This window comes from Biomphalaria glabrata, chromosome 1 (assembly GCF_947242115.1).
Source record: "Biomphalaria glabrata chromosome 1, xgBioGlab47.1, whole genome shotgun sequence".
Lineage (NCBI taxonomy): Eukaryota > Metazoa > Mollusca > Gastropoda > Planorbidae > Biomphalaria > Biomphalaria glabrata.
This window is the reverse complement of record NC_074711.1, coordinates 76,157,603-76,173,984: the sequence shown is the minus strand read 5'-3', so window position 1 is coordinate 76,173,984 and position 16,382 is coordinate 76,157,603. Positions and strand designations below refer to the sequence as shown.

The 16,382-nt window shown below is 34.3% G+C and overlaps 1 protein-coding gene across 2 annotated transcripts in view; it reads left to right on the top strand.

The window, feature by feature from the left end:
• Nucleotides 1-386: 386 nt before the first annotated feature.
• The window catches only part of LOC106069428 (asparagine synthetase [glutamine-hydrolyzing]-like), a 43,746-nt gene continuing 27,750 nt past the window's right edge, over nucleotides 387-16,382 (top strand). The window contains exons 1-8 of one of the 2 annotated variants that reach the window (XM_056015104.1): nucleotides 387-586; nucleotides 3,030-3,157; nucleotides 3,382-3,507; nucleotides 4,986-5,223; nucleotides 5,541-5,723; nucleotides 6,018-6,110; nucleotides 6,303-6,430; nucleotides 6,950-7,076. In XM_056015104.1, coding sequence (XP_055871079.1) covers nucleotides 3,035-3,157; nucleotides 3,382-3,507; nucleotides 4,986-5,223; nucleotides 5,541-5,723; nucleotides 6,018-6,110; nucleotides 6,303-6,430; nucleotides 6,950-7,076 — 1,018 coding nt within the window. In that variant the 5' untranslated portion in view covers nucleotides 387-586; nucleotides 3,030-3,034. Of the gene's footprint in view, nucleotides 587-2,284; nucleotides 2,426-3,029; nucleotides 3,158-3,381; nucleotides 3,508-4,985; nucleotides 5,224-5,540; nucleotides 5,724-6,017; nucleotides 6,111-6,302; nucleotides 6,431-6,949; nucleotides 7,077-16,382 lie in introns of those variants that run through there. The other variant, XM_056015108.1, reaches the window with a different exon arrangement.

Here is a 16,382-nt window from a genome sequence, read left to right as displayed (position 1 = left end):
CAACGGAAACGCTTCAAAGATCAGCTTAGGCGCGAACTTGCCTTAGCTGACATAGAAGAGAGCACCTGGTTGCATGCGGCCTCAGAACGAGACAGCTGGAGGTCACTCACAAAGGCCGCGGGATACAAATTTGAGACCAAAAGAAAATCCGCTGCCGAGGACAGACGCAAACGCGAAAAGAAAATCTAAATCGACCACCTGTGGACAATGGGATATGGTTGTGCTTGCCATGGATGTGGCAAAATATATAGGTCACAGCTGGGGCTGCGCAGCCACGGGAAATACTGCATTCCTCACTAATCTTCAGACTCGAAGACAAGCCGTATTATTATTATTATATATATATCTATTATTTAGCTTGTCTTAAAAGTAGCACAGCGTTTCGTTGTGTTGCATCACATTTGACAGCAGTTGTTGACCTAATCTTTTGACCTGACCCCGTTGCATAGTTTCAGTAAAGCTTCGAAGCTCGCTTTCTGTTACCGGTATCCTAGTTAGGTCTAGAGTAGTCTAGACAGTCTAGATTTACAAACATATGTTCAATTATTTCTAGATTTACACCCAGCATCAGTAGATATTGATAAAGGTAGGCTATTTTTAATATTGCATGAGTGATAATGACAATGATATTAATGATAATTAATGATAACAAAAATGATATGCTCGATCTAGAATCTAGATCTATAGACTACTATAGATCTAGACCTAGGCCTAGATGTAGAATTGTAGATCTAATCTAGTCTAGTAATCTAGATTATTCTAGATCTATGACTATAGTATATGATATATCAATATCCAATTTCTATATGTGAAGTATGTGTATGTCTAGATTAGTCTAGATCTAGATCTAAAAACTAATCTAATTATAAATAATTATAGTTTATACTAGTACTGTAGTGTTACATTACAAGGGTAGTATCATATCATCTATCGAGCCGTTCGACTCAATTCGAGATCTAAATATAACTTAATATAAGTATTGTCTAGATTACTAAATTTCTAGACCTCTCGAGACTATAGATCTACTAAGTATAGTCACATAGTCTATTATTAATACTATTATTACAATGTAACAATTGTACTAGATCTATCTATAAAATACTCTATACTCAGAATAGTCAATTCTCAATGTCAATATATATATATAATTATATATATAGTCTATATGGTTAAAAAATAATATAGGGCCTATATATATAAAATGTAGATCTATATAAACATGTTAACTATGTATTATAGAACAAATATGCTAAATAAAATCTAGATCTGTATATTTGGAATCTGGATAGATTCGATAGACTGTAACTATAGATATCAATTCTAGTGAACAGTATCAGGCAGTATTGTTACAAGATAAATGTTTTACTCATGAATGTAAAGATGATCTAGATTGTCATTCCATCGTCGAGATGTCTAAAAAGTTTAGAGATAAATCTCTTTTATGAAGATTTGACCCAGGAAAGGATTTTATCCTATATCCACATGCGATGAAGGATATGCTCTTCACTGACTTACCCCCCTTTCTGAAAGCCCCCATCAACAAGATGATCATTTAATCACATCCATTTGTTCATGGGTCACGGTTCCTTAAGCAAAGGCAATGGGTTTGAATCCCCATCTTCCAAAAGTATATTACATAATATAGTATCTAGATCTATTATTGTTTTCAATTAAAATTTGTGTTCTATTTTTTTTGTTTATAATGTTTTTTAAGTGAAGTTGTTTCTTCTTGTTTCATTAGATTATTAGAAAAAATTAACACAACTAACGAAATTTATACAAATATTAAGAAAATATTTATCCACATTTTTTTGTGTCTCAAAACCATTTATTTTTTTTGTCTAAAAATTGGGAATTGGGCAGCAGCTTAAAAAACAGTAGCTGTTAGGTTTTACTACTACTACTATTATCTTCTGATTTACTACAGATATTCCTTGAAAAAAAGATTATTAGTTCTATGTGTATCCATGTGTTAATCTAGCCAAACATCTGTATGTATAATTCTCTATGTTGCCCAACCATGCAAACACCACACATGCATGCGACTCTCTAACCCTCCCCTTGCCCCCTCCCACCCACACCCTCGCCTACCTAACTTTCCAGGCATGTGCAAACAGTCGTTCACCCAAACCCACCCCATTTGGACAACTGTGTCTTTCAGGAAGTGTTCACCTGTCACTAAATAGACCCGGGTCAGCTATGTAAATTAATTCTCTAATCAGATCGACATTATTGAAATAAATCATACCATCAGCCAAAGGCAGAGGCTATAACACTTCTGATGGGTGTGCACCATCTTCAAACATACAATTTTTTTTTATCCATATGAGTAAAAGCAACAGTTTCTTTGATAGAGGATTTCTTGGATTGGTCAGCTGCTGGAAAGTGTTTTTTTTTTTCAAACCTTAATCATTTACAACCAAAGGTAGCTAAAAAAAAAGTCTTAAAGAATTATGTTATTTATTTGAAGTTGGATTGAATGAGTCTTACACATTTTTTGTAATCATAGAGCCATAATATTTTTAAGAAGAAACAATTAACAATGCACAAGGACTCTAAAATAACACTCATTGAATTTTTTTTTATGGTTCAGCAAAAAAATAAATCATTGATAAAAAGAAATTATTTATTTATATTGCTAGGGCATATTAATACTTCACAATTCAAGATATGACAACTTTGCAATAATAAGTAAAAATGAAAGTTCATCACAGAAACAAAGATAAATAAAATTAGCTGTTTTGTTTGCAGGTTTCTAATTGGGACCATATGTGTCCAGGTTAGGATGTGCTTCTATCTTTAAGTGATCTTTTTTTTTTCATGTCTTTGGCTTTCAATGAATAGTCATTTTGTGTGTTTTGGGCCTGATGTTAACATATTATTAAATATACTGTTTCTGTCTACTAGCTTTAATACTTTGACAACTCTTAACATTAGGGAAATTATTTTATTTCAGCTTTTTAGCAAACTTGTAATTTAAACATTTTTTAAAGATTGTTATCTTCTGTTTTTTTTTTTTCATTTTTCAGCCAACATGTGTGGAATATGGGCTGTATTTGGTTCTGATGACAATGTGTCAGTTCAGTGTAATGCTGTACACAAAATTGCGCATAGAGGTCCTGATGCTTTTCGTATAGAAAACATCAACCATCTACAAGTAAGATTTATAGCTAAAATTCTACTTAATAGCTTGTACACTCAAAGAATATTACCTATCATTACTTGATACAATAAAATAAAATACATTTACAAATTAAAGAAATGTATCAATATCTTTAAAAAAATATTAAAACCTATAGTTGAAGTACTATGAAATAGAATTCTGACTTTTGATTGTTTGTATAGCTCATGATGGATGGGTTATTGTACACTCTGTTTCAGAACTGTTGCTTAGGATTTCATCGATTGGCTATTGTTGATGACATAAGAGGAATGCAGCCTATGCGTTTATACACCCATCCCTACATATGGCTTATCTACAATGGAGAAATATACAATCACAGATTGGTAAGCAGTTAGAATGACCAAGTTTAAAATAAGTTTAAAAAAACAAAACAACATTATTGTGAATTCGAATAAGAAAAAATGTTACAAAGAAAGTAAAATGAAATTATTCTTGATTTGTGAGTAGCAAACAATTTTTATAATTTTTATCCTACATATTCTATTTTTAAACACACATTTTCCTGGCCCCATTGTCAAACCAGTTTTCATTGTCCAAGATTCAATAAACATTGCGACAGCAGGCATTATCAAAAGGATGAAAATCTTTTTCTTCTTAGGTGAAATTATCATCAAAGTCTCTTTTTATAATTGGTTGTTGAAGAAGGAGAACAAAGCAGTTTGTTGAAAGAGAGGAATTTCTAAATAATGCATTATGCGCACAAACAATCTCACTTAAATCTCAATCTTTGTCTTTGATACTCAGTAAAATTTTTTTTTCTTCTTTTTTGGTAAACATTAAATACTAAATCTTCTTAGAATTTATATTTCAATAATCATTAGGCACAGTCTTTGAATCTAAAGACTGAGGAAGTGTGCAGATGGTCGATTTAAGTTAGACTATTCATACCATTACCATGTGATAAAATGTCAAGGTTGCAAATAGCAAGAAAGTTTTGTCCAAATATTTTTTTCCAGAACACTTTAAGGGTTAATAAAATAAATAAACTCATTAAAGTCCAATAAGGGGGCTAAAAAAACAACTTCAGACAATCTAATGACACTCTAGGTATTTCTATAAATATTCTCATATTGGGGAGTATAAAAAAAGGGGAAAAGTGAAAATTCTGGTTCTTTGTTTATTGTGCTTTATTTTTCTGGGGATTGTTTATTTAAATTGATTTACATTTTATGTTTATGCTTTAATTATTATGTCTGCTTATTTATTTTATGATTAATGTTTGTAATATTAAAATGTTTAATTTTCTAAAGTGGATTGGACTTTCACTCTCTATACTAATTCATGAATCCTTGGCTAGCCATCAGGGGCAGACTGGCTATATGGGCAAACGGTGGGCCAATACCAAATGGGCCGGTCTTGTCGTGACCCAAGAAATTTTTTTTTTTCAATGCAGACAACTTTTTAAAAAAAGTGACAGCAGCAAGACACAGATGCCAGAACACTTTTTCTTGTTTTTTTTTTTTTAATTATTATTACTACAATTAATTTTGTTTGAAATTCAACAAGAATATCAAAAAATTTACACTAAACACTGTACTAGAATATTCATTCAAAGTTCTAATTATAATATGGGATCAAAATATTGTATAAGGTGGAAAAAAGAGTCAGCAGTAGTGCACCTATTATCTACCCCCCCCCCTCTCTCTCTCTCTCTCTCTCTCATCCACTAACAATGTCAGGAACTCACACATGATTTAAATTTGTTTCAATATTGTACATTTCTATAGTCTTTCATTTATGTTAGAAACATTAGAAACATCATCTGTACTGTACCTCCTTTTTTTTTTACCCCAAAATTTAGCTGGACAAAGAGTTCAACCTAGTTACCAGTACTGACACTGATGGTGAACCAATCATTCATTTATATGAGATGCTTGGAGCAGAGCAAATGGCTAAACAACTAGATGGTGTTTTTGCTTTTTGTATCCTTGACACCGTCAACAGGAAAGTCATATTGGGTAGAGATACTTATGGTATCAGACCATTGTTCAGATTTCAAACAGATCAAGGGTTTTTGGCTGTCTGCTCAGAGGCTAAAGGTTTGTGTTTTTTTTATATTGTAAGTAATGGGATTATTGTACAGTAAATGTAGATTAGACAAAAGATCTGAATACAGAAGATAGTTATGGTGTGAAGAGGGCTTTATATTATGTAGGGTTTATTTAAGTTCTTCTCAAGAATATTAAAGGGGATTACATAGATTTTTGTAATAAAATGTTGTATTTGTTAAAAGTTGGCCTATATTTTTTCACATCTGTCACAAAGAGAAAAAACAGGGTTAAATACATTGTCTCTGCCGTTGTAATCTAGAACTATACAATAGTCTCAACAACAAACTTTCATCATTTTGTTACAGGTCTGTTTGGTCTAACGCACAGTTTATCTGATGATGAAGTCCATATTGAGCCATTTCCTCCTGGCCATGTTGAAATTTACAACCTAGACAAAGATGGTAGAGCTTTTCTAGACAAGAGAATCATGTTCAATCAACCAGGCCAAAGCCCAGCTTATAAAACAAGAGTTGATCCATCATCATTAGGTCTGACATATAAGATTTTTTTGTTCTGTTTACATCATCAGAATTAGTATTATTATCATTATACTTTTTTCTAAAGTATTTGTTTTTATTTATCTTCCTTGCATTCCAAAAATTTTGTAACTAAAATCTGACTTTCAAAAGAATCTTAAAAACAAAACAAACATAGTACTTAATATATGTTTTAAAAGTCTTTTAAATTTTTTTATTTAAAATGAAAACAGTCATTTGATTTACCATTGTTTAATGGGATGTTTAACATTTCTGAGGATTTAACAAAAATTGATATGGTTGCAGTACCCGATGTGAAGACAAATATCAAAGTCTTACTTCAAGCAGCTGTAGAAAAACGCCTTATGGCCGACAGGCGTATAGGATGCCTTTTGTCTGGTAAGACCTGAAATTAGTACATCTGTTGATATTTCAACAACAAAATAGATTTTTTTTTTACGTAATTCAATACTTAGATTACTTAGATTTTTTTAAAGAAATCATATTTATTTAAGAAGTTTCAATTAAATAGATGGTGCTCTATAGGCTTGCAAAATAGAATTTTGTTACTTTATGGTTTTTGAATTGCAGGTGGCTTGGACTCTAGCCTTGTAGCAGCTCTTTTGGTTAAACTCACAAAAGAGAAGGGAATTAATTATCCTATTCAGACATTTGCAATAGGTTTAGAAGGAAGCCCAGATTTAGTAGCTGCAAAAAAGGTACTTAAAAATGTTTGGTTTGTAAAGAAATCAATATGATACTTTTTAAATAACATGTTTATTTTAAAGTAAATTTAAATGATGTAATAATTTATTAATGATTATGTCATAATTTATGTGTAGTAAAAATAAAGTACCCCCCCTTTCAGACCTTGCGATCTATTGGGCAGATGACATGAAGGTCATCTGTTTATAAGGCCAACAGTTAATGAGGTACCATGTGACCAGCACAACCAATCACTTTTCCCTTCTAATGTTAGGTACCCTTCAGTGTTGGGCGTTCTAAAAAACCCCAAAACTCAAAATCCCAATCTTCACTGAGATTCAAGCCCCAGACCCCTTGTTTCAGAAGCCAAGCACTTTATCACGCAGTCATCAAGCCCCCTATACTTTATGTGTATTAATTATTAATTCATTTTGTGCTTTTTGTAAAATATATTTTTCTTGATTCTATGACAGTGAAAATTAATTGGAACAATTTTGTATTTCTTTTAAGATCCTTGGTTTGTCCCATTGCAGGTGGCTGACTTCCTTGGCACTGAGCACCATGAAGTTTTGATGACCCCTGAAGAAGGTTTGGAAGCCATTGAAAGTGTCATTTACCACTTGGAGAGCTATGACATCACTACAGTCAGGGCATCTGTTGGTGAGTATTATTTTGTTAAGGCATATTGTGTACTAGGCTTACTATATCAATGTCAGCATGCAGTATGTATTGTGAACTTTGAGCAATAGCTCATTTTGCTTTGGCAGCATGTTTGAAATTTAAAAAAAACTTTAACTTTCCACCTTATTTAATATGGGAGAATTTTTTTTTCTTCAGTTATTGACGTAATGTGTAATATTAACTCAAGTCAGATTATTTTTGAAACTATCATTAATTCTGTCAATAATAACTGTATGCATCTTTTTCATTTGATTTTGGTTTACAACAATATACATAGTTCATCAGACTGCTAAACAAACTCTTTTTATAATTGTAACACAACAAGAAAGTCTAAAGGGCTTAACACATACATCACATGCGGGTGAATTTAATATTTGATATTAAAAAACGTTTTAACATACTATATATATTTAAATTGGTGTTTACAGTACTTCCTAATTTGGGTATCCTTATTTTGAATTAATTTTACATTTTCTGTAATGTGTGCTTAAAAAAAAATGTTTAGATAAATCTTGAAAAAAAAAAAAAAGTCTAGAAAAAGGAACAGTAATCTAATAGTTCAGTTATTGTTCTTATTATTTCCCTTCCTTAATAACTGAAAAAAAAGTGAACTAAATGAGAAATGCTGTGACATATTGCTAAGACCAGATTATAAAGTGCTTTTTCCTGTCTTTATTTTAGTTGTGTTTACTTTTAATGAGCTGAAAAATCACAAACAAAAATTTTTATCCTGAAGATTATTTAAAATCACTGCATATTTTTTTATTTGAATTAAGCATAAGGCTTTTATTAAAAATTATATTGAGAGAGTGGATAGCTTCATTCTCTACTGCAAAACCTGCAAAACTTTTTTTTTTTTTACCACAGGAGAAACAATATGTTTTCTTACTAATGTCAGCCTTTCTGATGAAAAATGAATACCCATTCTTTTTTAATTGTTAAATGAGTAATGGTGGTAGAGTGTCTGTCTAGTTAAGCTTGCTCAGTCTGATATTCTTGCTTTGAAAGTTCCACCACATTCTAATAGATTGATGATCTTGTAGTTAAGTAAATGTCTGGGATGTGGTGGGATGTATATCTGAGTGGCAAAAATCAATTGGCCACCTATGAAGGGTGGGGGGGCTCAAGTTTGAATTTTCCCCTCTCCCCAAACTGGTTCACAAAAGAGATTGGATCCTAGTGCTCTGAGCATGCTATAAGCATACAAGTTGATATGTACACAAGAAATAAACAAGATTATGGAAAAGTGCAGTTACAGTATTTACTTGGCTGCTTAGGCCTTAACAATTATATACAGCTATAGGCCACACACTGAGGTTTAATTTGCTTGTTCTATTAACTTGTTGTTGAAGTTTTTGTTTTAAAATTGAAAGAAGAGGATGTTTGTAACATTACATCAATGTTAATAAAGAATAAAGAGAATTAAACCTGGTTCCTTCTTTGAACATTCAAAAATATGAGAGCCTAGAATTGCTTAGATCAGGCAAAGTTCACTAGTTCTAGTGGTGAGTTGCCACCTACATTGCGAGGTATACATACCGAGCAAGTACAACTCTTACTTATTGCCCCTAGATGGTGATGTAGCTCAGAGTGCACAGCACTCACACCAATAGATAACCACTACAATACCGTGTCTCATCACTGGGAATACTGTATCTCAACTTTGCATTAATGTAATAATGTGTCTTACAACTGTAATACTGTGTCTTACCAATGCAGTACTGTGTCTCACTACTATGAGACTGTAATGATATGTCTCACCACTGCAATACTGTGTCTCACCACTGTAATACTTTGTCTAATCACTGCAATAATGTTTCTTGCCACTGCAATACTGTGTCTATCCACTGCAATACTGTGTCTTACACTGATCTTGTGTCAGTCTTCTACCTCTTTTAGTGTGTCAGTCTTCTACCTCTTTTAGTGTGTCAGTCTTCTACCTCTGATAGTGTGTCAATCTTCTATCTCTGGTAGTGTGTCAGTCTTCTACCTCTGATAGTGTGTCCATCTTCTACCTCTGGTAGTGTGTCCGTCTTCTACCTCTGGTAGTGTGTCAGTCTTCTACCTCTGGTAGTGTGTCAGTCTTCTACTTCTGGTAGTGTGTCCGTCTTCTACCTCTGGTAGTGTGTCAGTCTTCTATCTCTGGTAGTGTGTCAGTCTTCTACCTCTGGTAGTGTGTCAGTCTTCTACCTCTGGTAGTGTGTCAGTCTTCTACCTCTGGTAGTGTGTCAGTCTTCTACCTCTGGTAGTGTGTCAGTCTTCTACCTCTGGTAGTGTGTCAGTCTTCTACCTCTAGTAGTGTGTCAGTCTTCTATCTCTGGTAGTGTGTCAGTCTTCTACCTCTGGTAGTGTGTCAGTCTTTTACCTCTGGTAGTGTGTCAGTCTTCTACCTCTAGTAGTGTGTCAGTCTTCTACCTCTGGTAGTGTGTCAGTCTTCTACCTCTGGTAGTGTGTCAGTCTTCTACCTCTGGTAGTGTGTCAGTCTTCTACCTCTGGTAGTGTGTCAGTCTTCTACCTCTGGTAGTGTGTCAGTCTTCTACCTCTGGTAGTGTGTCAGTCTTCTACCTCTAGTAGTGTGTCAGTCTTCTATCTCTGGTAGTGTGTCAGTCTTCAACCTCTGGTAGTGTGTCAGTCTTCTACCTCTGGTAGTGTGTCAGTCTTCTATCTCTGGTAGTGTGTCAGTCTTCTACCTCTGGTAGTGTGTCAGTCTTCTACCTCTGGTAGTGTGTCAGTCTTCTATCTCTGGTAGTGTGTCAGTCTTCAACCTCTGGTAGTGTGTCAGTCTTCTACCTCTGGTAGTGTGTCAGTCTTCTATCTCTGGTAGTGTGTCAGTCTTCTACCTCTGGTAGTGTGTCAGTCTTCTACCTCTGGTAGTGTGTCAGTCTTCTATCTCTGGTAGTGTGTCAGTCGACATCCTCAGCAGATGTTTGATCATTGGCATTAATTCGAAAAAAAAATTTGTGTCATTTAAAATGGAGATGAAATGTATTCGAAACTTCTACAGTACCTCCTCAACCTTCAGCTAACGTTCTTTTATTCAGGTTCACTTGTTTATGTTTCTTGGTTACAATACTTCAACTCAAACAAGGAACATCACATTGACCTTATGTTCAAACTTTACACATCCACATATAGGCTGTATATATATTATACAGAATACATGCATAACATATAAACACAGGCATTAGCTTACTAAATGGAATAGCAAATAACAAAAATATACAAAAGTTCCTATTAAACAAGGAGCTTCTCTCCTTTATTTAATTCCTCCACCTCAACATAAGACGTTACAGAAAGTCTGAAGGACATGTGACAGTAATTACAAACTGATTCATCAACTTGTCTAGGGGAATGAACAGACAGGCTTGATACATTTGATCTCCTGCCCTGATCACAATGTCGGAAATAACGCCGTGTTTCAAATATCCGCTCTCTCCAGTGGACTGTCTTCCAGCCATAACTGTTCCCTTCCAAATGTATAACACCTTCAATGAAAGGGTGAAGAAAATCAATAAAGGAAAACGAAAAAAAAACCTGTCAGTGATAAATATTTGTGCAGGACAACGTAGAAATACGAATATTTGAGTTGGAACTTCACAGTCTCGGAACACGGCTTTAGGTGTTGTCAAACACGTGTTCAATTAATAGAATAGGGAATCAATTATAAATGCTATTAGACTAATTGCTTTTATTTGTAATGGGCTATTAGTAAAAACAATAAAGTTGCACTGGCATAAAATGTGTGCATGACAACTTAGGAATAAGAATCTTTGGTTCAAACAACATACATATTTTCTGAACAAGACATTAGGTTTAATCCAGTACATTTGTAAGTAATTTAGGTAATAATAATAATAATAAACTACAATAAATTTTGTTTCTCTTTAAAGAAACTCGACCCTGGCAGTGTCAGAGAATGATTTCTCGTTCGTTTCTAACATTATAATAATATTAATAAGGCTTGTCTTCGAGGCCGAAGCTTAATGAGGAATGCAGTATTTCCCGTGGCTACGCAACCCCAGCTGTAACCTACATATTTAGCCTAATGTAACACAGGCATAACCATCGTCCTCCAATGGTTGTAATATAATAAGGAAATAATTATAAATGTTATTACACTAATTGCGTTATGTGTTTCGGGCCATTAATTAAAAAAAACAACAGAAATGTAAAGTGTATTACTATACTGATACTGAAGAGTTCTGCGGGAGTATATTTTACTGTGAGAGGACTTTTTCTATTACGATAGAGGACCGCAGGAAAACATGGTTCAATATCAAAGCATGATGAGATACAAGTTAGCCTAATACAAAAATGGCGGGTTGAACAGTAATTTGCCTTTATACTAGATGAAGTTTCAATATATGAACAAATTAACTTTTCGCCCTCGACTACTTTAATGCTTATTGATCAACTCTTTAATCGTTGGAAACTAAACATCAGAATAAAGATTGAAAGAGATGGAGTGTGTATTCTTGTCTTGTTTGTTTTTCCCTGTAAAATAAAATATCAAAGCCTTTGACGTAATTCTAAGATAGTTTCCTTGTCCTTTTTTATTTTGGAACGGAAGCTTAATGAATGTAATTAGCATAATTATGGCCCCTAGTAATTGCTAGCCTTTTCTTAAAATGAAGATTTTATTTAAATACATTATACACATGGTCAATACTTGTCTTAGCGTTCTGTCAACAAAACAATTTTAGATTGAATTTACCTTGAAACTCGCCACGTGAAACACACTCACCACTTCTCAGTGTTTTCCTATGTTCCTTTTGATGGCCTTAAAATTCTAAAAATAACTCCGGCTTGTCTTGAAATCTATAAACTCCTCGCCTCTTATAGCTTATCAATATACATCTCCATAATGTCCCCTGTGTGTGCTTTCACTTGAAACTCCCATGGAAGAAAAGTCAACCGGGAATGAGCAGAAGTCGCGTGTGATTTATGATGCTCTTAATTTGGCGCCACAGTGCGTCCCATCTCTCCCCTCTCCCATTTATTATTTTGATACACGATACACGGCGGCCAGGTTGTAACAATGGCAGTCTGGTGTATTGATTGAAAATGTCCTGTGATTGACTGACAAATGAGTCTACTGGCTTGTTTTAGTTGGTGAGGTATCGAACCAAATCGGTTGCGAGTTGATACATCAGTAAAACCACCGAGGGGAGCATTACAGTCATTATTATACTATTCATAAATATTTATATATATATATATAAATATTTTTTTCATCTCTCCATATTTTGTTTGCTTTGCTTGCCTCTTTATATTAAGTATGCAGTGCAAGCCAGCCTGCACTTGGTTTCTTAGTGATTGCCACTCTTTATTTAGGAGGCTACTTAGTGTTTGCCTCTCTGAATTAAGTACTTAGTGTTTGCCTCTGAAGTAAGTAGGCCTACTTAGGGCTTGCTTCTCTGTACATACAGTGCTTACATCTCTGAAATAATTATGGATTATTGAACATTGGTCTTTTGTTAAGACCGATAGGAGGTTGTTTTTTTTTTTACTACCATTTCTAACAGTTACTGTATGGCCTTGAACTGTCTGCACTAAGACTTAACTGATATAAATACGATATTATTGAATGGCTCTTTAATTGTCTCACCGCTCGCCCGTACAATTGTCTCTGAACAGCTGAGATAGTAAATCAAGACTCAATAGCATTTTAAATGCATTTCTTTACCTTTGATTTTGGAATAGCATCATGCTATTCCGGGCGTACAAACACATTTGTCATTCATTAAGGTTAATGTACTCGTAACTAAGTGTGGCTGGAAAGTGATAAATTGTAGCTTCAATTATAGTTATCATATTATGACCCGCCACAGTTCATTTCTCTTTCTCTCAGTTCAATAACTTTGAATTTTACGTTCGTCTTGGCATCTCTTTTTATTTGTTTTTTAAAGTCAATGAACTTTTGACCTCGCTTTATTACATATAGGATTATCTTAAGGTCAAAAGTTATTGTCATTACCATACGTTATCCAATTATAGCACTTGTTTTCTTCTTAATCAGATTAGGTAATGAACAGAAGACACACACTTAAACGTCAAACCCATTGACACATATATCAATCTATGTTGGTTCTAAATTAGAGACAAATCTAGCTCAATCATTTCCAAGTGTGCTTGGAAATACCCCAAAATAACCAGCTCTGTTTTAAGGTTTTTTCCACAAAACTATAACCTGGGCGAAAGGATCCTGTCATGTTTGTGGGGGAAAAAAGGAAATCAAAATATTCATATGATGACCCGAAGTCATTCTCTCCATGGATGGCTACAATTGTTTTTGTGGTGGGTGTCAGTTTTGGAAATTGGGAACAATATTACGGTACCGGGTACAAAAAATTAAAAATTAAGATCGAAAAAAAAACAAACCGGGCGTATCTGGTAAAAAAAAAAGCCATTAGCATATAGTGTACTGGAATCGCTGGCATTGTATACATTCTATTTGTTTATTCATAGCTCAGGTGACGTTTATAAATAAATAATTTAACATTTAAATAAAACGCAGTCATAGAAACAAGAGGAAATGCAGCAAATAAAATTATTGTCCCCTTACTGAGTTGACACGCCAGTCTGTAGAAATACAATTCTGTAATGCCCTCAGCGCTCTGCAGAGTTCATTATACCCTGCTGAGCTTCAAGAAGGAAGCTAGTCATTAAAAAACAAATTGGTAGCTTCATTGTGTGTTACACTCATGTTACAGTTTCTGCTGTATGCGCGAAGCTGCCTACTGTCTCGTTCCTTGATTCTTCTGGTGATCATTGTCCAGCTGGTGAGCATCGAATTTATTTCTATCTCCGACTGAAACTTTCAGATTTATCTTTGCGAGTCTTGAGGGTCTGGTTTTGTTTGTTTTATATGTTTCGGGTGTTCCTTCAGAATGGAAAGCTGGGGAGGGCTGCTGGCCGGGTTCGAACCCGGAGCCATATAGACCATAGTCCAGAGAACATAGCACGTGACCAGGCAGTCATTCACCAATTGTTTGTAAAAGTGGTCAGCATGATTTACATAAGACATAATCGTTATTTCAATTTTGTAACATCAAAATGTCCTCATTGGAGAATTGATGTATGTAGGCGACTCTTTTTGATTTCTTGAGCATGAAATAGTTTGTCCCTCTTTCAAACTCTTTTTTAGATGTCAAGATTCAACGTCAGTTTAAAAGTGCTCCCGTAACTCCATTGAAACCTCTAATTTTATCATAACTTATTGTTTTCAGCCAAATTCTATGTATTCTTTTTATAGTAGTCTTTAAAAAAAAAAAAAGTTCAAAACCCAAGATTTTCACTGGAAAAAAACAAACAAAACTTGAGACCAATAAGATTTGTAAGAAGAACAGTCTGTAGCATGTGGGTCACTGTGGGTAAAACCTTAATATTTTGCTAGTTTCAGTACGCTTTCAACTTAGAACACCATTTCTCTGCAGGTCGTGTTCTCTACCCAATTTGTCAACCTCATAAAACTCGAATCAGGTCTTTGAATAGCACGCCAGTCATTGCTCTCTTCTGTCTTCAGCTCAAGTCACAATTTCATTTCAAATGAGAATGATGCTCTGCTACTAGTTTATTCTTTTATTTATTTCGTTTGTCAGCTAGCGGAAGCTGTGTTTTTAGTTTGACAAATTGTTTAATGTCATCACATTTTGAACCGTTTGGAAATTCAAAGAACATTCTGAATTTATATTTGTAACCAACGAAACACATAGGCGTCGTAAAAAGAAAAGGAGAAGCCTTTAAAGAGGGGAAATACTTCTCAATTTTAGTTTTAAAATTACATTTGTAGCCTAATAGATTTTCCATTAATATAGCGCCAATTTTTGACTTTTGAATAAGAGGTTTTAATGACAAAGGAACAAACATATGCTATTTAAAAGTAGCTCAAAATGCAAGAAATATTTAGAGACAAAGTGTAGGCCATATAATAGTATTCCTTTTTTTTTTTCTTTCAACTTTCTCTCTCGAGGCGCCACTGTTTCTGTTAAATGTGTTGTCCATTATGAAATGGGTCAGTTCTTTAATATTTTATTTATCATAACCAGAAACCAATGTAGCCCAACCTACAGCCCCCTCCCCCCCGGTGTCATGTCCTGACAAATAGGCGCTATCCGGTCTGTTCAAACATATGTCCTTAGTCTATAGAGCCTCAAAGGCTCAGGTCTACTTGGCTGGATTATTTGGTTATACGAGTTTTCGGCCTGTGACGTGTATTGTCCCTAAAAAAAATTGGGCACAACAAATGCATAGTATTCAATTCCCCACTTCTTGTAAGACATTGGGGAGTGTTTATCTATCCTACCAATTCTTGGAGGACTTATCTTTTATAGAGAGTTTCGTATAAAAACCCATGTTCAATGTAAAAATATACCCAGAATCAATGAAAGCTCATCGTAATTTCTCGTAATTTGCCAAACTTGTTTTTTCTCCTTTCCCATAGATTTCAAATTTGATAGTAAGCACTTTCTTTTTTCAAATTGTTGACTCACAAATTATTTCTCCAATTTTGAAAACAAGAATATCGTATCATATTTGACCAGAGCAAGTGCATTGATCGTTGACAATGCATTGAACAAACGCATCGTCTTAATTCAAGGCCAATAGCAGTAATTATGATTTATTTACAAATCGCAATTAGATTTTATATCAGAGAAAATTGTTCCGCCTCAGTGATTATTTTATCAGATTAGACTAATTCGCCTACGCAGTGAAAACCTGTTTTTGGAAGAAATGCCTGTCACGTGGACAATATCGTCTGCCTCGCTGAATCTGGCGAGTGAGAATATGTTTGGAAATGACGTGAAAAAAAAATCATTTCCATCTTTCTTCAGCCCATCCCTTTTATTGACCACCTCTCTCGTCGACCTTCAGCTTCTTTAAAGAAAAAGAAAAAAATTCAAGACCAGTGCGGATGATTACAACATGGCCGCTGGCAATCTCTCGATCCCAGCTTCCTTTCCAAGCCGGAGCGGAAGTGAATAGCACTCGATAAGTTTTCGATCGAAATTTGACTGTTGTTTAAAGAGAATTCCCGGTCATCCTGACTATGATTTTTGACTGCCCCACCTCCGAAATCGCTGTATCTTATTAGATATATACTTATCGTAACTTATCGTATGCAGAAAAGCGCCACCTTTGCAAACGCAACTTATTTTTGTTATTTATTTCTTTAGCTGCAATATACAATGAAATGTTCATGTTTACTGTTTTCTAAACTGAAGAAGTTCACGATCAACTAAACAATGTCAAGGACGCTCAATTGAACTTCAATGTTGCCAACTA